The sequence below is a fragment of the Haemaphysalis longicornis genome, unplaced genomic scaffold, assembly GCF_048455015.1.
Source record: "Haemaphysalis longicornis isolate Haplotype H1 unplaced genomic scaffold, Haemaphysalis longicornis Haplotype H1 scaffold_10, whole genome shotgun sequence".
Lineage (NCBI taxonomy): Eukaryota > Metazoa > Arthropoda > Arachnida > Ixodida > Ixodidae > Haemaphysalis > Haemaphysalis longicornis.
Genome location: NW_027526204.1, coordinates 11,513,378 through 11,536,790, shown reverse-complemented (window position 1 = coordinate 11,536,790; position 23,413 = coordinate 11,513,378). Strand labels below are relative to the sequence as shown.

General features: G+C 47.9%; 1 protein-coding gene across 1 annotated transcript in view; it reads left to right on the top strand.

Moving 5' to 3' along the window:
* The window catches only part of LOC144158175 (uncharacterized), a 67,775-nt gene that overhangs the window by 22,057 nt on the left and 22,305 nt on the right, over positions 1–23,413 (top strand). The window contains exon 3 of the mRNA XM_077688855.1: positions 12,557–12,650. Within this exon, the coding sequence (XP_077544981.1) occupies positions 12,557–12,650 (94 nt within the window). The remainder of the gene's footprint in view (positions 1–12,556; positions 12,651–23,413) is intronic.

Below are 23,413 nucleotides of genomic sequence, written 5' to 3'. Positions count from 1 at the left end.
GTGCGTAGCTTTTTATCATAATAAAACACTTTAAATCGCATACAGCAGCTGAAGGCGTTATTTAAAATATAGTTTTAGATACCGCTCCGGAAGAAATATTGCCGGCGCCACCCCAGTTTTTGCGAAGCCGGCCCTGTGCGGAGCGCGAATAGTCGGAGTAAGCGTCAGCTTCAGTGTTCAGAAATCTTAACAACAAAGGGAGCCGCCAGCTGCTAATAACCGACAGCAGCGAAAATGCAAGACCAAAACAAATTCCAGGCCTTCGGGGCTGTCAGATTTGGCAGAAAGCGTTACGATTCCCGGTAATCATATGTAAGGAAAAACAGTTTTTGCAACCTCGCTGAACGATTGAAAGTACTGTACGTCGTAATAGCTTGAAAGTATGCCACATGCAGTATCGGCCGCAAAAACTGTAGGTTGAGTTCCAAATAACCAACTGCGTGTATAGGTGCGTGCTGCTTTTATACCAGGCTTCTAACCAGTATTGGGGTTTATTGAGCAAAACGAGTAAGGTCTACGGGAAAGACAGACTAACACTATGTTTGTTCAGACCTGGAGGGAAATTCGGTACATTTCCCTCAGCCTTATCTCCCTTATCTTCAGATATGCGTCATAGGAAAACTGCGCTGAAGAGGAGGAGCGGGAGGAGGAAAAAAATTTATCAGTAAAATCGAACTGATTAATGGGCCGGGTCCTCAGTCCAGGGCAAGAGAGTAAGAGTAATTTTCTTCGATTCACAGAATGTGATCCCGAGTAGACTAGGATTTGTCCTTTTACGCCTGCAAGGGGTGGCAACCAATACAGAGCTGTTTGGAAATAATAATCGGTTTCGATTCTTGTAATACAGGCACGTATACTTTTTATTGCGTTCGTTAGCTAGTATATCGCACCTTCAACGCCGTAATAATGTCATAATTGTTATGATAACGATGGTTACGGTAGAAATTCGGAGCACAAAAGCCGCCTTCCAGTACTCTGCACAACGTACGTTGCCTGGAGCGCGATCACGGCGGAGTAGCACACACCTTGTCATTGTATTTGCATGTGAATAGTTAACGCACGCTGCAGACAGCACCTTCGTGCACGCAGCCATAACGAAAACTAATTTGTAAAGCAGGGAATGTATGCCGTACAGCCCGAAGAAAATATCCACACGATCTTTGTAAGCCTGCCAAACACCCCCAAACCTACTGATAAGACGTTTGTGACGGTGCAGAAAAATTGATGCGTTGGACACAGTAAAAACAACCTGATACAAGTCAACAACGAAAGAAAAAGAAGATAGCCGCTTTATTTCCTGCTTGCAATGCGCGTGTACCGGCCCTCTGCTTGACACGTAGCATTAGACTGTTCAGTCTTCATGAGAGTATCCCAAAAATACTGCATGAAAGCCTACGCGTTTTGAATACTTGTGAGGAGCTCTGAGCGCTGAACCTCGCGTATAAGCTAGAAAGGAGAAGTTACACACGATCTTCTGACCAATGCTCTTACGAAAGTTGTTCTCTCTCTCTCTCCTCGTGTGTTCCAAACTTGTGGTGGATACAGCTTGAAATTATTCAGATCTGTCAGAAGCTAGTAAAAATACCTGAATTACTAGAAATACGCTTAGTACCAAAGCGGGCGATTCCTAGCACAGGCGCTGCTGCCCCTCACAAGCGGAGTGTAGCAGACGACAGCGGAGCGAGTCCCTAAGCTGACGTCAGAGCCAGGGGGCGCCACTCAAACATCTCACCGCCAATAAGAAAGAAAAGAAAAGAAAGAAAAGAATAATAATACAGATCCAACCGATTGCCTCGCAGAGAGGGTGGGGTGCAAACGATGGCAATAAATAACACGTTACGTACTTACGTCTGTCGTCTCTCTCGTCTCACAACCCAACCACCCAACCCCTACGACAACAACTACAACTACCACCGCCAACTACCACAACCTACGCCTTGTGACCACCCCCAATGCTCTGCATTTACTCGTGTCCCTCGCGCGGGGGCATGCGACAGAGGTTTTTCTTCACGAGTACAGCTGGAGCAGCCCAGGGGCTTGTCGATGGCTGTATAATGTTGTTGTTGAGCATTTCTTCGACTTGTGTCCGCATGGCTTCCCGCTCGTGTGAAGACACGCGGTACAGTGACTGTCGGGTAGGTCGGGCTCCATCTTTGGTTATAATTCCATGCTTCGCTAGGGATGTCTGATGTAATTTTGAGTTCGACAAAAAACACTTGCTGTAGCGACGCAGCAAATCCAATAATTTGTCCCAGTTTTCTTGCGGCAGTGCCGGGCTCACGTTGAAAGGATGCGGCAGCTTGAAAGCATCTGTGTGTGCGTGTTCAAAGTTGGTGATCGCAATCACGTGACTTGTTTCTTGTGTTTCCTCGAGGAATGCAATTGCAGTGCCCTTGTTTAGATAATGGTACTCCTTAGTGAAATTAGTGACCAAAACGTGGGATTTGCATTGCTCAAAGCGCACAGTGCTTCTTGCGACAGAGACACCACGGTCAACAAGCAAATTATGGTCACTCTCTATGATAGCTTCGATGTCAGGAGCAGCATCCTCACTGTAGACGGTGATCGTCAAGCTTGCACGGGGGTTCAGGGTGACGTGATCGTCGGCCATCCTTACCGCAGCACGCTGTTTGGGGTTTGGTTCTGGCGTCATGAAGTGATTGGAGGAAAAAGTGATGGTCTTGGCCTGTAGATCAATTATTGCATTGTTGCCCGTCAAAAAGTCCATTCCAAGAATTACGTCGCGGGAGCAGTGATGCAAAATGACGAACGCCGATGGGTACGTTGTGTCGTCTATGGTGACGCGCGATTTGGACGTTCCACTTGGCATTACAAGGTGACCTCCTGCTGTGTGTATGTGTGGACCGTCCCCTCTGGTCGTAACTTTTTTCAGCTTGGACGCAATTTGTCTGCTCATTACTGAGTAGTCGGCTTCCGTGTCTGTGAGGGCGACTACATCAAAGTTGTCAATGGACAGCTGAACGTCTGATGCCGTTTTCCTGGAGTTTCGGGTGTGTCGGGGCATTGTATCTCAGCTTGTGCGTGTTGACAGTCGGGCACTATGTGTCGTCGTCTTCGTCGTATTCTCGGCGGAAGGTTCGGGCATGCTGGGTATGCGTCGTGCCGTCTGGCTGTCGTCGTATTCGGGACTCATGTCAGGGTTAGATCGGGTCGTCGGGCTGAGGGCATGTCGTGAATCATGGTATTCAGCGAGTCGCTGCATTGTTGGAGGGTTTTCATTTTTCCGCGGTCGTGCAACATTCCTCCAGAAGTTGCTTCTTGTAGAAGTTGCTTCTGTAGAAGTTGCTTCTGCGTGGGCTGTGGGACCTTCCACATGAGAAGCCAGCAGTGCTGCGGGGGTTCGGTGACTGGTATTGGCGGTGAGCGCGAACACAGGCGGCGCTGCGAAGCGCGCCTCCGTGACGTCAGCTTAGGGATTCTCGCATTTGTTGTCTGCTTCACTGAGGATCGCTCTCCCTGCTGTTTCTTTGCGCTCGGTCAACGTCTGATGCTTGTCCGCAACAGAATTGGGTGTGGGTAACTTTTTATCATAATAATAGGCTTAAAATCGCATACATTAGCTGATGGTGTCAATTAAAGTATAGTTTTGGATACCACTACGGGAGAAACATAGCTGGCGCCAGCCCATTCCTTGCGAAGCCGGTCCTGTGCGGAGCGCGAAGAGCTAGGCGTCAGCTTCTCATGTAAGCATTTGAACAAAAGGAACAGTCAGCTGCTAATAACCGACAACAGCGAAAATGGAAGACCAAAGCAAATTCTGGGCCTTCAGGGCTGTTGGCTTTGGCAGAAAGCATCACGATTCCCGGTAATCATGTCAGGTAAAACAGTTTTTGCAACCTTGCCGAACGCTCCAACGCGTTTTGTCACATCACTTTACGTTGTCAAGGCATGAAAGTTTGCCGACATGCACTATAGACTGCAAAAACTGTAGGTTGAGTTCCAAATAACCCAGTGTGTATATGTGCATGCTGATTCTCTACCAGGCATCTACCAGTATGGAGGTTTATTGAGCAAAACGAGTCACGTCTTTGTTAAATTTATAGTAACACATATATGTTTGGTAAGACCTGGAGGGATATTTCGGACCATTTTGCACAGCCATATCTTCCCGATATTCGGATATGCAAAACTGCACTCAAGAGAAGGAGGAGGAGTAAGGGGAGGAGGGGAAAACTTTGTTGAACAATTTAATCGATCTGGTTTGTGGGCTGGGTCCTCAGTCCAGGATAAGGGAGTAAAAGTAATTTTCTTCAAATCATAGAACGCCATCCCGGGTAGAATAGGATTTGTTTTTCGCGCCTGGAAGGGTTGAAAAGCAATAAAGAGCTACTTGGAATTCTTCGGTTTCGTTCTTGTAATATATGCAGGTATACTATTTATTACATTAGTTAGCGAGTATATCATGCCTTCAACACCGTAATGATGTCATCATTGTTCGAGTTGAGAGTCAGTTCGTTATGATAATGATATAATTACGATAGAAATTCGGAGCACAAAAGCCACCTTCGAGTACTGTGGACCACATTGTTTAGGGCGCGATCGCGGTGGCGTAGCACAAACCTTCTCATTGTATTTGCATGTGAATAAACAAAGCACACTGCGGATATGCACCTTCTTGCATGCAGCCGTAATTGAAGCCAATTTGTGAAGAAGGGAATGTATGCCATACAAAATGAAGGAAATATCCACATGACCTTTGTGAGGCTCCCAAACATCCCGAAACCTCCTAATAAGAAGTTGGTGACGGCGCAGAAAAATAATGCGTTGGGCAAAAAAAAAAGCAAGAAACATTAATCCGATACAAGACAACGAAAGAAACAGAAGAAAGCCGCTTTATTTCCTGCTGTGCGATGAGCGTGTAGAGGCCGCTGCTTGGTACGTAGTATTAGACTGTTGAGTCTTCATAGGAGCATCTCAAAAATACTGCAGGGAAGCCTACGGATTTGAATACTTATCGAGAAGCTCTTATCGCTGATCCTCGCGAATAAGCAAGAAAGGACGAGTTACACACGATCTTCTGACCGATACTCTGAAGAAAGTTGTTCTCTGTCTCTTCGTGTATTGCAAACTTGTGGGGGATACAGCTTCAAATTATTCAGATGCGTCGGAAGCTGGAAAAATAACTGAGTCGCTAGAAATGCTCTTTTTAACGCACTACAGCAACGAAGCGGGCAATTTCTAGCCCAGGAACTGTTGCCGCTCACAAGCGGAGTGTAGCAGACAACAGCGGCGCAAATCCCTAAGCCGACGTCAGAGCCAGGGGCGCCACTCAAAGATCTCACCGCCAATGGGTTCTAGCAGGCCGGCCCTCGGCTGGTGTTGGAGAGGTATTCTTCGATCTCAGTAGGGCGCTGGCCGAGTCAGGGGCATGGGGCATCGACGAAGAACCTCGCAAACTGAGCCTCTTGTAGCATCAGCGATGGTAGATGTGGTCGGGCTCTCCGGAGTGGTAGCACAGCGGCCCATTATCAGGCGTTCGCCACACATTAGGCTTCTATGGTGTCTGGTATTGGTCTACAGGGGGTCGGGCGGGCGTCAGTGGACAACAGTATGGTGGGGCCTCTTGACGACGGGTTGGAGCAGGGCGGGGTTGACGAAGAGCTGCGGATTAGGTCATCGCTTGTGGCTCTTGGGGTGCTTCGGATGGCGTAGAAGTCCCCAGCGCCTGTTGAAACTCTTTTCGGGTGACGTCAGTCAGGGAAGCCACTTGAGGTTGCGGCGTCGTTGGAAAAAGCTGCTGAAGCTCCTCCGTGACCACTGCTCGGGTTCTCTCGCGCAGTGTATCAGAGCTTACAGTTGCGGCACCGATGGTCTTCGAGAACAGCACGTTGTCAGGGCGGTCGTACTGCCTCGTTCGAATTTCAAGCGTCTTCTCTATTGCGGTAGCTTTAGACGCGAAATCGGCCACCGTTTTGGGGGGTTGCGCACAAGGCAAGCGAAGAGTTCTTGCTTTACTCCTCGCATCAGAAATCTCAGTTTTTTTTCTTCCGTCATTTCCGGGTCCGCACAGCGAAATAGTCGCTTCATTTCTTCAATGAAGATCACGACTCTTTCGGGTCCTGCAATCTCCTTTTGTGAACGCTACATTGAGCTGTCAGTGAATAAGCTCTCCAAATGGGCAGATGAGAATGGCTTCAAGTTTAACCCTTCAAAAAGTGCCTGTGTACTGTTCTTGAAAAAAAGCGGAATTGCCCCTGCACCAGAAATCTACTTAAATGGACCGCTGCTTCCTGTTAAAACAGAACATAAGTTTCTCGGATTGAGTTTCGACTCGAGACTCTCGTTCACCCCCCACGTGAAGCATCTGAAACTGAAGTGTTTGAAGGCAATGAATGTGCTTAAGATACTAGCACACATGAAATGGGGCACTGACAAGAAGTGTTTACTACACCTGTACAAAAGTCTTGTTTTGTCCCGCCTAGATTATGGATGTGTAGTTTATGGGTCAGCCTCTAGCACTGCACTGAAAATTCTTGATCCTATCCACAATCTCGGCATCAGGTTGGCCACAGGGGCCTTCCGCACTAGTCCAGTACTGAGCCTCTATGCTGAATCAGACTGTTGGTCTTTGGAGTACCACCGAACTTTTATTGGTATTACCTATGCCCTGAAGGTTACGTCACAGCCCGAGCACCCGTGTGACTCCCTGATTAGAGATAACTCAAGAATGCTGCTCCTTTCAAATCGACCTTCCTTAGCTCAATCGTTTCCACTGCTGATCAATTCCATCTCTACAAAACTATCCATCTCGTTTGATGACACCCTCAAAATGACCCCAGATGAAAGCGTGGCACCCTGGGATACAGGCATCATATCATGCGACATGTCATTTAGACAGGTAGACAGGAAAGGCTCACTATTAGAAATCAAACAGCACTTCGCATACCGTATATACTCGTGTAAGGGCCGCCCTCGTGTAAGGGCCGCACCCCTACTTTGGGGGGGGAAATTTCGAAAAAAAAATTCAAAAAGTCCCTCCACAAAGATGTAGTTAGTTCAATTGCAGCTAGATGGCGCTGACAGCTTTTCCCGCTTCCACCGGCGCCATTATTCCTCAGTGTGGCCGATGGTGTTGTATTGTTTCTTCTGATTGGTGTCGTCTGTAGTAGTGAGCCCTGTTTGAGCCAGCGCAGGTGAGGGACGATGGGTCGGCGTTTGAGATCGTTCACCGCAGCATTTAAACTGCAAGTGATTGAATATGCGGAGGAGCACGGCAAGCGGGAAGCTGGACGCAAGTTTGACGTGGATGAGAAGCGCGTGCGTTACTGGATAAAACAGAAAGATGCACTCGCCGCTACCAACAGGAGCCGAAAGGCGTTTCGCGGCAAGAAGTGCAAATACCCAGAACTCGAAGGCGAACTTCTCAAATATGTCGTCGACACTCGAAGGGACGGCTACGCCGTATCAATTGACATGATACGCGTGAAAGCCCTCAACATCGCTCGCCACATGGAAATACCCCAGGCACAATTCAAAGCAAGTCAGGGGTGGGTTACGCGGTTTATGAACCGTAACCAGCTCTCCATCCGCCGCCGTAGTACGCTTTGTCAAAAGCTTCCAAGCGAGTACGAAAGCCATGTGATCAAGTTCCATCGCTTTGTGAATGGTCTGAGGAGGGAGCGTCAGTACGACCTCTCTCAAATTGGGAATGCGGACCAGACTCCTGTGTGGTTCGACGCACCAGAAAGCACCACAGTGGATTTGAAAGGGGCGAAAAGTGTGTCTGTGTGCACGACCGGCGCAGAAGGTCAAAGGTGCACTGTGATGCTGGGCATCACGGCAGACGGAAGAAAACTTCCGCCGTACGTCGTATTCAAGAGAAAGACTCGTCCAAAAGAGAAGTTTCCTCAGGGAATCATTGTACGGGCCCAGGAAAAGGGTTGGATGTGCGAGGAACTCGTCGCCGACTGGATCAAGACCGTCTGGGCAAACAGACCAGGAGGCCTGTTACAACGGAAAGCCCTCCTTGTTCTGGATAGTTTCCGGGGCCACTTGACGGACCGCGTCAAGAACCGACTCGCCACGACTCGTACACACTTGGCCATTATTCCTGGAGGACTGACGAGTGTGCTGCAGCCGCTCGACGTCTGCGTCAACCGTCCGTTCAAAGCGGAATTTCGCCGATGCTACTCGGAATGGATGGCTGGAGGCCATCATGAGAAGACCCCTACAGGACGGCTGAAGCGGGCATCACTCCAACAAGTGTGTGAGTGGATTTTGAGCGCGTGGAGTGCCGTGTCGTTTGAAGTAGTCGCGAAAAGCTTCAAGGTGACTGGAATTTCGAACTGCATGAACGGTACTGAAGATGACCGTCTCTGGGAGGACGCCGACGCCGAGGTGAGCTCTTCCGAGAACGAGGAGAGCGATAGCGAGATGGAATTGTAATAAAAACATTCGTGGCATGTCATTTGTGACTCTCTTGTACTCCGCTACTGTTGAGGAAGCAGTGCAGACTTTGGGTGAGCTGTCATCGGCCTGATTCGTGTAAGGGCCGCACCTAGCAAAAATTTCGAAAAAAAAAGTGCGGCCCTTACACAAGTATATACGGTACCTCCAAGACAAGTACAAGGCTGCTCAGTTTTTCACTGATGCATCAAAAACCAAATCGGCTGTGGCCTGTGCAGTTGTTGGACAGCATCTCTCAATAGCAAAAACAATGCATAAAAACACAACCATATTTACAGCAGAAGCACATGGAGTATATCTGGCTGTGGACCACATTATCACAAGCAAAACACAAAAGTCTGTTATCTTCGCAGACTCACTCAGCGTTGTCACGGCCCTGTCCACAGGAAAGGGCACCAAGAATCCCACATTTACTGCCCTCCTTAAAGCTCTGTACAAAGCACACCAGCTAAATTTAGAAATTATAGTGTGCTGGGTTCCTGGCCATTGTGGCATAGCTGGCAACGAGGAAGCTGACCAGGCTGCCGCCAGAGCAGCTGAAAGAACCAGTATTGACATCACGCAAGCACCTTACCTGGATATGAAACCAGCAGTAAAAAACACATACTCCTTTAGCTCTGGCAGAAAGAATGGGACGGAGAAGTAAACAACAAGCTTCACTTGGTACAACCTATAATTGGCCGATCAGCTGCCTTTGAGGCCAATCAGGGCCTTTGAGGTCTGGCGATGCAGACTACGAATAGGACACACACATGGCACGCATTCCTACCTCCTGACTGGTGACCAGCCGCCAAACTGTGCCAGATGTGGCGAGGGTCTTTCAGTCCTCCATGTTTTGATTGAGTGCTCGGCCATGGAACCAGAAAGGAGACGCTATTTCCCGGAAATGTACAGTAAGAATATGCCACGGCACATTGCAATGTTTTTATCAGACTGTCCTGTGTTCGAGTTCAGCAGAGTTTTAGAATACCTTGATGATATCAGTTTTTTAAAGCAGGTTTGTTGTAGAAAGTAGCACTCTCGTCCACTTCATTACCTTGTTCATCCGTAGGGTTCTATTTACCATGGCCCTATACCCCGTTAGCTCATTCCATGCCTCATCACGCTCACTCATCTTTTGGATCCGGCCCTTTACACCGAAGTAATTTTATGCACTATTTGCACTCATTTCATCAGCACATTTTTACCTCATCATAGCAATGGCGCTCTTGTCCTTAGATGCCCTTGCCCCAAAAAACCCCATCAAAGAAGAAGACGACTCTTTCGTTGGGGTGCTCTGTTCGAGTTTCAAGTAAAAGCACAGCTCGCTCTTTTCTCACCACTGTAGTTAAGGTCTTCAGGAACTCGCATTTGAATTGAGTCCAGTCAGTCAAAGTGCTCTCGTGGTTCTCAAACAGAGTTCGAGCTTCATCTTCTAAGTAGAAGACCTGCCAGAAAGTTTATTCATCGTCCCACCTGTTGAAGATGTGGACGCGCTCCAGCTTCTCCAACCATTCTTCGGGGTCTTCAGCGGGGGCTCCCCGGTACGATGGCAGTTCCCGGGGCTGCTGCAGCACGATTGGTGGCGTTGCTTCTCGCACCATGGTGTTGGTTGCAGTGATCGTTCTCTTGGGTCCTTCGGGCAGAAGACCGAACTCAGGCGGGAGGCCTTGCAGTCGGCTGGCTCTAGTTATACTGCCTGGCGGCTTCCAGAGGTCGTAGGGAGCATAAACGGTGCGTACCCTGCACCTCTACCAGGTGTCACAAAGCCAAAGACGATTCAACAGAATCGACAGCTGGGCTAGTTGGTATCCGTCCATCCTAAACAGTGCTTAACAAAACGACGAGAAGAAGGGACACAAGACGGCGCTGACTCTCAACTAAAACTTTAATCGGAAGAAAACACACACATATATACGGTCATACACCACACGTGTCTGTAAACGTCATCACTGCGCAGCAGTGCGTCAAACAATCTGACACTGTATGACATTGACACAATCTGACGTCAAATCTGGCGTCAAACAATCTGGTGTCAAACAATCTGACACTGTATGATAAAGAATTTGCCTTCATGTCGAAGACGATGCCTTAGGTTGTATTTTGTTTGGGGGAAGTAGGCCGTGATAAGATTGTTTGCGCACTGCTGCGCAGTGATGACGTTTACAGACACGTGTGGTGTATGGCCGTATATATGTGTGTGTTTTCTTCCGATTAAAGTTTTAGTTGAGAGTCAGCGCCGTCTTGTGTCCCTTCTCGTCATTGTTTGGTTAAGCGCTGTTTAGGATAGCCAAAGACGACGCAGTAGTCTTCAAAGAAATGTTTATTGGAGTGAACTTGTGCTCCCCGAACAACTTAAAAAATACACAGGCAGCAAAACAGGAGTCATGAAAGTGACGTGCCTAGGCGAGCGTCGACAGTCGAATGCCACGGCATCTGTTCTGTGGGAATTTATCACTCAGTGTGAGGGTTTCTTGAATAGTCGAATTGTATCCAGAAAACTTGAGATCAACGAAGATTATTCTAGCCTGTTCACGTTAGTTCGGAATGCTCTCCTTATCAGAAGAGATCACACATGCGGCACAGAACGAACGGAACACACGCCTCCCTTGGCACACAGACAACACCGATAACAAAGACTGGCGCAGCCGGGCGGCAAAAGGAAAACACAAATAAACAAACCCTATGCATGGTTTGCGGCAATATAATGAAGGAGCTCTGACTGTTTAAAAAAAGTACCTCGTCGGCATTCTCAGGTGTGGTTTATGGTGGCTTATTCACTGTTTGCACTTATTTTGTAAAAATTAAGGACGTTGTTGTGTATTGTGATGCATGTCCGACATATTGAAGTGCTTTTGAAGTACCTAAAACGGCTGTTGCTTGGTTATTAAAATGGCCGCCACTCTACAGAGTAATTAAAAACACCCACGGGATCTGGTGGGATTTGAACTCTAGTCTCCTCAGTCGTAGACCCTGATGCTGTACGAACTGTCTCTACATGTTACCAGTGCTGAACAAAAGTTGTCATTCCTTTCTTCAGGCCACATACCCGCTTGGGGGATTGACGAGGAATCGAGAGTTTTGATGGGCTAATATGCCCACTTCAGAAAATCCAGAAAACTATGTGTTGTAAATGTAAAAGTTGTAGAATAGTTCTTGCCGTGCAAAGCCTAAAAGGGATGGCATGTTAGTACTACTGGAGCAACGATGCAACAGTAAAGCTAATATAAACAATTCATGCCAGAAAATAAAACAACGAAAACGAACAAATGCAAATACAACATGTAAGTGAAGAGTTCTGAGAAGTATCTATGTGTGCTAACATAGAGAATAAAGAAAACCCCGGCTAGCTTCTTTAGAGAAAGTACTGCTAAGCGTACACTAGCCCTGGTGGAATATGAAGACTGATGCATGGGTTCAAGTACTCACGTGTGGTACAGACTCTGGCTATCCAAGTAAGGCTTTACAGCCTTGTGAATACAGGGTAGATACCAGACAACACGGCTGTCGCTTGCAGGGACTAGTGGTCCTTTCGCTTGCTCAAGCCACAGGGCCCAGACTCCGATATTTGTCAGCACAGCCGCCGGGATAGGGGGTTTCTGACGATTGGTCAAGACGGAATCTCTGAGCAAAGTGCCGGTGGAATGATTGCGCATCGAGCTTACCGGCATGGGAGAGAGGTCTTTCTGGGTGGTCAGGGAGAGTGTGGTGCAATGGAAGGTGACACGCTGGTGCTCCTTTCCCCATGCCGTCAATCACACGCGCACCAGACTGGCCTGGCGTGCTGCATGCGGGTCATGAAGGGACCATGACTCAGGGAACATGCCAGCTGCCAGAATGGCAGCCTGCAGCTCACCAAACATGTGTGGATGATGCTTAGGGAATTAAGGGTCCCCACAGCAGACTTAAGTACCCCGATTCATTGTTTTTCAGTTGGAAAACCTGGGAATGAAATGCTCACTGAACCCCTTGAAAACTCAGTTTTCCTGACACCCTGGATTTTTTTTGGTGTGCACTGTGGCTATGTTTGCATGACCAGTGTATGTATATTGGCCAAATAACTAGCTTGCGAGGGCCAGTAGTAGGTGTTTAGCTTGCTTCTTGCATTATTTTCATGCCTGTTTTTATCCTGTCTTTTCTACCTACTCAGGAATTTGGGCTACAGCGAGAAAATCCAGTCTGTGGGGAAGCAGCATCCCTGCCTGTCCTGTCAGCATCGCAACCGTTCATCCACTCGTGGGAAAGTGCGTACCAATAAGGTGCCCCACATCTGCACTATCTGCGAAAAAGTCTTCTGTGGGAAACGCAGTCTCGAGTGGCACATGGGATTGCACTCTGGCGAGAGGCCCTATGTGTGTAGTGTCTGTCAGAAGAGCTATATTAAAAAGGGCGACCTCATTACACATGAAAGATTGCACTCAGGTGAGAGGCCGTACGTGTGCAGCATCTGTCGCAAGAGCTTCACTCAAAAAACCAGCCTGATTTATCATGAAAGATTGCACTCCCAAGAGAGGCCTTTTGCCTGTAGCATTTGCCAGAAGAGCTTTACTAGAAGATGCCACCTGGTTGTTCATGAAAGACGGCATTCTGGCGCAAGGCCCCATGTGTGTGGTACCTGTCAGAAGAGCTTCTCTGAAAGGAGCCACCTCGTTGTTCATGAAAGGTTGCATTCCGGCGAGAAACCCTTTGTCTGTGGCACCTGTCAGAGGAGCTTTTATAAAAGAAGCCATCTTGTTACCCATGAAAAATTGCACTCTGGTGAAAGGCCCCACCTGTGTAGCTCCTGTCAGAAGAGCTTTACTACAAAGAGCAATTTGGTTCGACATGCTAGGTTGCACTCCGGCAACAAGGCGTAGTGTTAGCAACCCTCAGAGGTGTTTTTTTTTATGAGGCTGTTTGATGATCGCGCAAGGTTGTGTACTGACAAATGGCCATACGTTTATTGTGTGTGTCGGGAAAGCTTTGCCAAGCACTGGTCTCTTCTCAAGTGCAAAATGTGCATGCAAGCAGAATGTCCTCTTTGTATTGTTCGAAAAGTGTTGCCCAAAAAGCAGATCTGGCGAGTTTCAGTGGAGTATTGTAGTCACAAAACAGTTGGCAGGCAGATTGCATAGATTGATTATAGCCATGAAGTGTGCTCTTCCATAGGGCAACCTTTGAGCGAGAACATACCGTTGATACAGTGAGATAGAACAGGGACAACAGACGTTTCGTTTGCTGTATTCCTCGGAAGGTCTTTACTGAGAAACTTCACAGATCTTTAAGAGACTGCACACCATAATGAGACATTGTGGTTATAGGCAGGGCTGGGTAGAGGTACTTCCAAAACTATTCAGCGATACAAATGTCAAGATTCATGTGTTAGATGACAGAGACCAAGTTGCATGTCTTTTGATGTATGGGGCATTTCAGGGGGACTGCGAGTTAGTTGACTTGGTGAATATTTATCATTGACAGTCAGCCCAGAGACGATGATACACAAAAAGGAAGCAACTGAGAAGACAGTATTTATTCTCAAGTAATTTATTTGAAAAAGAATGGCCTATATTCACTTTTTGGTCACCAATGTGGCGCAAAATTGTAACAAAAATTAGTAGAACGTCTACACAGTCGTAATTTAGTTATCGGCATGGCTAAGCAGAGTTGTTTAAATAGGCAGTCTCAATTCTGCTAGTCCAAGGAGGCCGTGCTCATGTAGTGGTTTGCAGGTCTTCATGCATGGTGTGGCGTGATTGTATCCCTAATTGTTTGGTCCCTGTATTTTAAAAGCGCCATGGAACCTTGCAATACCGGCACACTGCTGCATGTGCTACAGTGTTGTGATAAATGGTTGTGCATATATTCATGCGGAAATTGCCGGTGCTTTGAAAACCTTTCATTCCACACTAATTTCACATCCATTCCACATTTAACAACACCCATTTAAAGGGACACTGAAGTGATTTGTAAACATTGCGGGATTACTAGCGCAAATTGTAGTCCGGAGTTCATAGGCCATATTTCGACCACTCTGAGCGCGTTTACGCGAATTTATTTAGTAGAAAAATCAATTTGAAGATGCTGTCCTCCTCTCTGCACCCTCGCCCATTTTCTCTGGTGTTTTCGCATGACGTCAGGAGGAGATGAGCTGGCAATTGGCTGCACTACTGCACGGCTCGCCGACCTTATGACTGAGTTAGTCGGCCCAGCTTTTATTCCGCCTGCCGCCGATGGGTCGTCGCAATTTGCTCGCTCAGTTGAAACTAAGTCACAACACGTTTGCGAATGCAAGAATGTGCCTTTCTTTACTTTGTTGCTTTGTACACTATCAAGCTTCAAATCCACGTCACTCCACACGAGCGCTGCACAAGTGCACATGCGACGCTTCGCTGACTTTACGCTAGTAGGAAAATCTAAGGCCACTTGAAGGTGGCAGAAGAGTCAGCAAAGTCAATGTAGGTACTAAGGAAATAAAATCAACTGAAACTTTCACCGTACACCGCAAAACTAGGGAGCAGGGAGCACTTTTTTGCGCTGGGTGAACAAGAACAGTGGTCAGCTGCACGACCACACATCTGTGAACGCTTTTCCGTCAAAGAAATGCAATGGACCTTTTTCCAGTAGCGATCTGCGCATGCGCGGGCTGCCGGTCCACCATTCTTGGCAGGCGCCCCCGGCAAAATAAACAAAAGGGCACCCCCCTCAGCTCGCGGCACCTTTTTTTCTCTCTTTTGACAGCTCGTGGTGGGTTCCTACGTGCACACAAGTAAGCCTTTCCAAGAAAACGGGCAAAGACGTTTGAGGCTGACCAAGCTGTGATCACTGGCTGCCAGTGAGGGAGTAACAAAAATGAAAAAATAAAATAAAATAAATAAAGACGAAGGGGGGCTTTGACCACTGCAGATTAGTCACGGCAATGTGGACCTGCTACCGTGACATTCGTGTGAAAAGTACGGGTGACAGGCGGGTGCGGGAGGGTGGGAGGGACTGCAGGACCTGGATATTTTGCGCAGGAATTCTCTGAAGGCCCGGCGTTTTTGGGGGCATGCCTTACTTCCATTTTAAGTTCGCCGTGGCAGCCGCCAGGAGGACCGGTACTGGAAAAAGGTCCATTGCTAGACGTGAGATGTTGTGCAAGTTTGAGGGACGCTTACTGCACGGGCGCTATACAACAGACAGTCACCTAAAGTACTTGAAATGCTAAAACTAAATAAAAGTGTAAACTGGTTGTACATTATATAGCTTATATATCCCACTTCCGCAGCGGTCGTCGTGGCCGAGTGGTCTGAAGCTCTATACTCGGGACAACTTTCTGTGGCAATGGAGACAAAGCTACGGGGGGGGGAACTGCTTTGTGTTACTGCGCCAAAGTAGTTCTGAATAAACTAGTTTCGGCTTCGGCGTGACGCATACGCATTTGCTACAGTTCGTTTCTTCGCATGAGCTCTTTGGTTGAGTGCGCTGAACCGCAATCACCAATCATGCAGGCATATTGGCGTCCCCTTGTCTACGTTTCATTTGATTCTAAGCAAAAGCCAACGCATTCACTGGAGAACTCGGACCGACTTAATATATTATAGCGTGTACGGTACTGTCGAACTCTGAACCGCCCAGAAACGCCGTTAATTTTGTCAGCGCTGCAGTTTTGAGGGCAGGCACTGATATTTAAACTCTTCTTTAGCCGAAAACTGGGCAGCACAACGCGCACGTGTAGCGTGCTTACATAGCGCAGGCTCGCTATACCGTTAGGACAGCACACGGCACTACGGCGCGAAGTGAAATCCCATTTCGATCGCGCTGAGTTAGGCAGGCCCCGAGAAGTTTCGGTGACCCGCAACTAGGAAAGCGTATAGGGGAAGCTCACGCTGCAGACCCATGAATCTTGTGCTCAATCGCCACGCCTTCCTATTCCAATATCTTTGATGAACAGCGGGCTTTCGGGCGTGTCTCGCTATGCTACGTGGCGCAGGTTTCATACCTTAGGATAGCAGTCGTACTTCACTGGCTGAGTTGCCTGTTTACTTTATTATATATTCTGTACTTTATATTCCCACTTGAATAATCCTCACCATAGTACTGGCACTCTTTGGCCTTGATGCCCTTGCGCCAAGAAAACGTAACATCATCATCGAGTTGCCTGTTTACAGCATAAAGGCGTGTCAGCACTTGGACGGATGAAAAACGTAACGCTGTCTAAACACCTGCACAGGTAGCGCTGGTCGTCAAGTTTAAAAACAATTGGTCACTGAACATTTGGCCAGTAATGTGGTCACTGACATCGTAAAGTACATTGCATCAGCTAACTTTGCCAAACGCCAATATATCGAGCCGTTCTCAGATTGGTGGTTAAGCCACCCCTTTCCATTTTTTAATGTGTGGTCACTCGCATACTTCTTGGGTCTATTGCCGAAAAAATCACCGTATCCAGAACACCGCAACTGGGCCTGTCAGCAGAATTTCAATTGGCTTCCAAACCAGGCAACAGAATTCGCGTTGGCTGAGTGTAGCTGCTAACTCTTCATCAACATTCCAATTGGCTGCAACAGCCTCCTTTCTTTGTCACTTACATCAATGTTGTGGGAGCATGGCTGGCTCTACATTAAAAAATAGCTGGCTGGTATTCATGGCTGTAAATTTGATGTTGGCCTCACCGTGCTCTTACTTGTTCCCAAGCCCAACACGTGGGTTCACCAGTGATGGTCCTGCCCGTCCAATTCACCAATTTTCATTTGGCGGCGACGTGACACCCCACCATCGCTAAAGCGCTCCAAAATTTCGCAAAAATGTACGATTTTGTGGCTGTGGCCAGGATTTGCTAACACAATTCCAGAACCAGCAGAAACACTCCGACACTCAGGGCTGCCACCGCCAATTGCAAACCGTTTGACATCGGTACACCGTGAGCATTAGTCAGCAGGAATAATATGTGCTACGTGAAAAATTGAAGCAGAAGAAAGAATGTGTTTTGTTTCATTTATTTATTTCCTGCATAATCAGCTGGACAAAATCTGGAAGCCACTCCAAGTAGTCACACAGCCACAAACATGCACACGAACGCTAGTCGCAGGAGTAAACCTTTAAAACCATGGCCCCATCTTTCAAGCCCATATTCAAGCCCACTTGAGCACTCAAAGGCACGCAGCCACGTATTTCGAAACAAACATTTCTGGCTCTGTTAGCAGTTATTCGCAGTCACTGAGTACGGTGTACAGTAATTTCTTCATGATAAATGTGAAAACAACATAGATGTACCAGACATTGCACCACAAACATGACAAAGTGACACTGCCCATCCCCATGGCAGTGAACATGTCTGTAAATTCTGTTTCATGAGAGCATGCCGTTACCTTTCGGGTGTTCGACCTCATATCCCAGGGCCTCGGGAAGCTAGTATTTTTACAAAAGCTAAGGCTGGTAGCAGGGAAACCCACAGCGTTTCGACATTTGGAAATGAGGCATTGACGATTCATATTACTCCTCGCCATTAACCCTGTAAATACGCATTTAAAAGAAATTATTTGAGCCGGACATGGTCTTTTACTTCAACAATCCACCCTCTGTAGTCGAGAAGACCAACAAAACATGAGCAAGTGAGTACAAGTGATTACCTCACTTACAATGTGCAACTGATGGTAGTATATTTTTTTCAGATGACTGAAATAATTACAAATGATAGACAACTCAACAATGCATTTCTGGATATCACTACCATCTCGCAGTTCTTGTAAAATAATTCTTCCAGTCTTGTCATTTCATGCACAGGTAACTGCTGTTTGCAGAGGCTGTTTACAACCTCTTGGGTTGTAATCAAATTTTCCCATTGCATTTCATGTGGGTGAAACAGGATATGTGACGTGCCACTCCTCACTGCTTGCACCAGCGTTCGTCGTCAGGTTTCATTTTATGCATGACAAAGGTACAGCAAGTGCATCTTAGCTGCCACCCACAACCGACAACCTAAAGCCTAATTCGCACACTGACAACAAGCAACAACCACTCCAAATGATTGCCTGGTGCTGCACAAATCCACCACTGTATGAGCAGCTACCTCCTAAGTTGCGGGGCATCAGAAAAGTAAACAAGGTGTCCTGTAAGTTGTTGCACATAAGCAGCACCACATAAACCAACAGAGTGTACTTCCAAGCTTCTGGCCAACAGAAAGGAAAACAAAGTACCTCGTCACATGCCACGAGGTGTCCTGTAAGTTGTTGCACATAAGCAGCACCACATAAACCAACAGAGTGTACTTCCAAGCTTCTGGTCAACAGAAAGGAAAACAAAGTACCTCGTCACATGCCACGAGGTGTCCTGTAAGTTGTTGCACATAAGCAGCACCACATAAACCAACAGAGTGTACTTCCAAGCTTCTGGCCAACAGAAAGGAAAACAAAGTACCTCGTCACATGCCACGCAAGGCCAGCACCACATAACCTACAAAGCGTACTTCCAAGCTACTGGGCATTGGAAAGTTAAACAGGGGGCTCTGTAAGTTGCCACGAAAAAGCAGCACCAACCGAGCGTACTTCCAAGCTTCCGGTCACCACAACCGTAAACAAAGCACCTTGTCACTCGCCACACACGACCAGCACCACGTAAGTCAGCGCACACCGGTTTCATCACAGTTCCTCTACGCCGCTCATTTCGCTGTCACTGCAGTCACTACAGCTGCTGGAGTCGGAACGTAGCGGAATCACGACGTTGTCGATTCTGGTGTCAATTGCACCATCCCTCTCCCAGGCCTCTTTCTCAAGACGCTCCACATGAGCGCAGTCCCGGACCCAGTTTTCGCGAGTCATGAGGGCGATGGCTTCGTTGAGTAGTTGTTCAACTCCAGCGAGAGTGAATGAAGTGTTGTTGGCAGCAATATACCCCTTAACCTGGCTCCACACCATTTCAATAGGGTTGAATTCACAGTGGTAAGGAGGAAGCCGAACAATGTCATGACCAGCAACTCTGGCCAGGGCTTCAATCCGGTATCCAAAAAACTTGTGTTTGTTCTCATTAAAGGGACACTGAAGTTATTTGTAAACAATGCGGTATTACGAGCGCATATTGTAGTCCGGAGCCCCTAGGCCCTGTTTCGACCACTCTGAGCGCGTTTACGCGAATTTATTTAGTAGAAAAATCAATTAGAAAATGCTGTCCTCCTCTCTGCACTCTCGCCCATTTTCTGTGGCGTTTTCGTGTGACGTCAGCAGGAGAGGAGCTGGCAATTGGCTGCGCTACTGCACGGCTCGCCGACCTTCCGCGGACCGCGACCGAGTCAGTCGGCCCAGCGTTTAGTCCGCCGGCCGCCGACGGGTCGTCGCAATTCGCTCGACCAGTTGAAACTAAGCCACAACACGTTTGGGAATGGAAGAATGTGCCTTTCTTTACTTCGTTAGTTTGCACACTGTATCTAGCTCCAAGTCAAGGTCGCTTCACACAAGCGCTGCACAAGTGCACATGCGACGCTTCGTTGACTGGTACGCCAGTAGGAAAATATAAGGCCTCTTGAAGGGCGAGAAGAGTCAGCGAAGTCAATAGAGGTACTAAGGAAATAAATGCAACTGATATTTTTACCGTACAGCGTAAAACTAGGGTGCGGGAAGCACTTTTTTGCGCTGGGCGAACAAGCACAGCGGTCAGCAGCACGACTACGCATCTGCGAACGCTTTTCCGTCTACGAAATGCAATTGCTAGACGTGAGCTATTGTGGAAAGTCGGGGGACGCTTACTGCACGAGCGCAATACAACAAATAGTCACCTAAGCTGCTTGAAATACTAAAACTAAATAAAAGTGTAAACTGGTTACACATTATATACCTTATGTTTCCACCTTCGGCACCGCCCGCCCGTAGCCTAGTAGTCTGGAGCGCTAGGTATGTCATCGGAAGTGTTTTGCCAGTCATAAGTTCGAATCCCCGCAAGATGCTTTTTTTTTTTTTTTAAGTTAACTTTTTCGTTTTTCGCCGATGTTTTCTTACTGAGTTCACCTTTTTTTGGGCCTCAACGTTCATTGCTCCACGAACTAGTCCACAGAACTCGCGCAGGCTGGCACTGGCGCGCTAGCGAGTTCTCGTTGGTGAGCTGTTGCCATAAGCACCGACTGCTTGCGGGCAGTGGTCACAGGCCAGAATCAACAGCCCCTTGGCCTGGTGCGAGCACGCTTTTTACGATACAGGCATGAGTGAGGCAAGCTCTAAATATGGGGGAAAAGCGCATGCATTTGAGCGTCTGCGGGGACGCGGAGGGCGTTCATGCACTGCGTAGGCCTCAGCTAGTGAATTCTACGATTCCAAGCCGTCCTGGGAGGCTTATCTTATGCATTTTACAGCCGACAACATGGCAGAAGCGCGGTACTACGATTACTGTGATATTGAGAATGCCCATGCAACGACGCCATCGGATGTCAAACATGTTGTTTTACAGAACCGAAACCGAAACCTGTTTGATTGCTAACCTTGGACATCGTCCAATCACGGTGCCCCCTCCTCCCAACGTCACAGCTTAGTTGGTGCGGCCGCAGCAAACCGCGCATGGTAGTTTTTCTTCTTTCGCGCTTTGTAAAATAATTACCGATTTGTCAACCGGATAAACAATGAAAAGTGTGCTAATTTGAGCCAGTCTACGCAGTGCAAGCAAAAACGGGAGCTTGACAAATTCACTTCAGTGTCCCGTTAACCAGCCGAAGGAGCTCGGGTTTCAACTGGTCATCACGCCACGGGATGGTTTTTGCAGTCAACCAAGACTGAATGTCGGCCTTGCGCCACGACGTCGAGGGCAGCTTTTCGGTCCGAACACTGTGGTACGGAGCATTGTCCATGACAATAACACTGCGTGGCTCATTGTTGGGTAGAAGTTGTTCTGCGAACCACTTCTCAAAGCGTGGGCCATCCATTTCACTGTGGTAGTCAGTGGAAGCACTCTTTGACGCACGGAAAATGAGACATGCCCCGTCCAAAAAGCCCTTCTCACTTCCAGCATGAAGGACGATGAGCCGACCACCTTTGCCTGTTGGTGCACGAAGCTCAGCAGTTAGACCCTTGCGAAAGGCATCTTCACAGGATGACACAGTGGTGTCCTCCCACACCGTGCCCTTGGTGTGCCCAGCATTGGCCCAAGTCTCGTCGAGGTAGTATATAGTCCTGCGAAAATGAAGGAAATACGTGTCAGTTTTTAAGTGCAATGCACTTCTTAAGCGACCCTGAACCTGCGTCCACCGGCGATGTCCGCGCACGTGGAGATGGGCGCGCGCAGCCTGGCCGCTGACAAGGCACATACCCACGTGGGGGATTGGCCAGGAATCTCCTCGTCTTCCTTGGCAACGGGGGGAGATGGGCGCGCGCTGCCTGGCCGCTGACATGGCACATACCCACGTGGGGGATTGGCCAAGAATCGGGCGTGAGAAGGGCTAATGCACCTGCTTAAAGGAGTACTGACACGAAATTTCAAAGCTGAGATCCGCTCTAGCAATCAAGTACAACGACAACACAAATAGGTGTCTGTGAATAAATGCATCTTTCTTTCTTTGTAGTTGTGTGTGTGTGTGTGATCTCTCTTTCACGAACATTACCGAACCGCGCAAATTCAACTCGTGCATTCGCACTTTCACATTCTTCCCCTCGGGGAAATGCGGGGAATTTTTTCTTTGGGGAGAAGGGTTAGTTAAGACAGAGAAGGCACTTATTGCTTGCACCTAACATCATTCTACTACGCAGGCAGGTATGTTTAGTTTTTGGTGGCACCGCAAAACACCAAAATAAAATATGTTCGCAGAACGTACACCACCCACATGGCTAACGAAATCCACTCACTGAGTGCTATCCATACATTATTATACGCCTCGAGCTTTGCGATCGCTGCGCCGCCTGCCGCCGCTTCTCCGCGGCGTTGACGGGATGTGCGCTGCGTGACTGATGGGGCTCGTGCAGTGTTTTTGGTTCTGTTTCGCTTCTTTTCGCCTTTCCGCGCCCTAAAAAAACCTTGTTATAATGACGTCGATAAGCAAAGAGTACGTTTAGGTCACTTAAAAAGCAGCTGCGTCTTCGTAGAGCACGCGGTCGCCTGCAAGAGCCACCCGCGGGGACGCGGTTCTGCGCACATCGTCGCCACTCTTCCGGGCGTCGGCGACGGTAGCAGCATGTCACCCCTGTCACCTCCAAATACGTCAGACACAAATGAATTCTACTGTAGCCTCGTTTAGAACTGATACTGGCACAGGGAGAGGTTGGCTTCATTTTGCAGCGTGGACAACGAATGCGGCTTCGTTTCGAATATACAAGTCGCAGAAAAATACGTTTTGGGGATGTGATTAACCAATACCGACAATAAGTTATGCCTTTTATAAGAATATAAACCATGCGAAAATGTTAAGTATATTATAAGCCTGTAAGTCGTTAAATATGTGCCCACACACGCCTTATAGCAAGAACCAAGACAATCTATAATGGAACCACGGAAAAATACATGCTGTGCAAGTGCGGAAGAAACATAATAGCTCTAATGGAAATGAAAAAAAAAAAAACACAGTGCAGCTTCTGACATGCTAAAGACGTTCGCAGAAACTTAAGCCAGGTAGGGCTCACCAGACCAGCTATACGCGAAATGCACTGCTATTTCGCGAGACACAGGTGGGGGGTAGAGGAGGGGGACGCTGTGTACAAATGCAGAGCGGAATCAAGCAATGAACGTTTTAGTAAGCACACACACAAATCTCGCGTTCACTGTCGTTTTGTTTTTCGACTTCAATGAACAGCTCATCGTTCGGCGGACGCATTTTATGAAGTATACAGGGTAGGCAGTTGGATGTCTGCAGGCTCCCTGTGCCATGTGACGATATTTCGAAGAAGCGTTTAGTCGCGGACGCCGATTATATTCTAAGCCCGTCCTCGCGCTCCTCATGAATGTTCGCGGGAGCTCACCTCACGACAAGACGACTCTTTGTCGTGTGCTGATCCCCGAGTATAATTCTGCATTATCCTTCGTATTTACGTTCAATTCCCGAAATTAACACACACTGGCTTGTAAATGGTGGTGATCAATATAT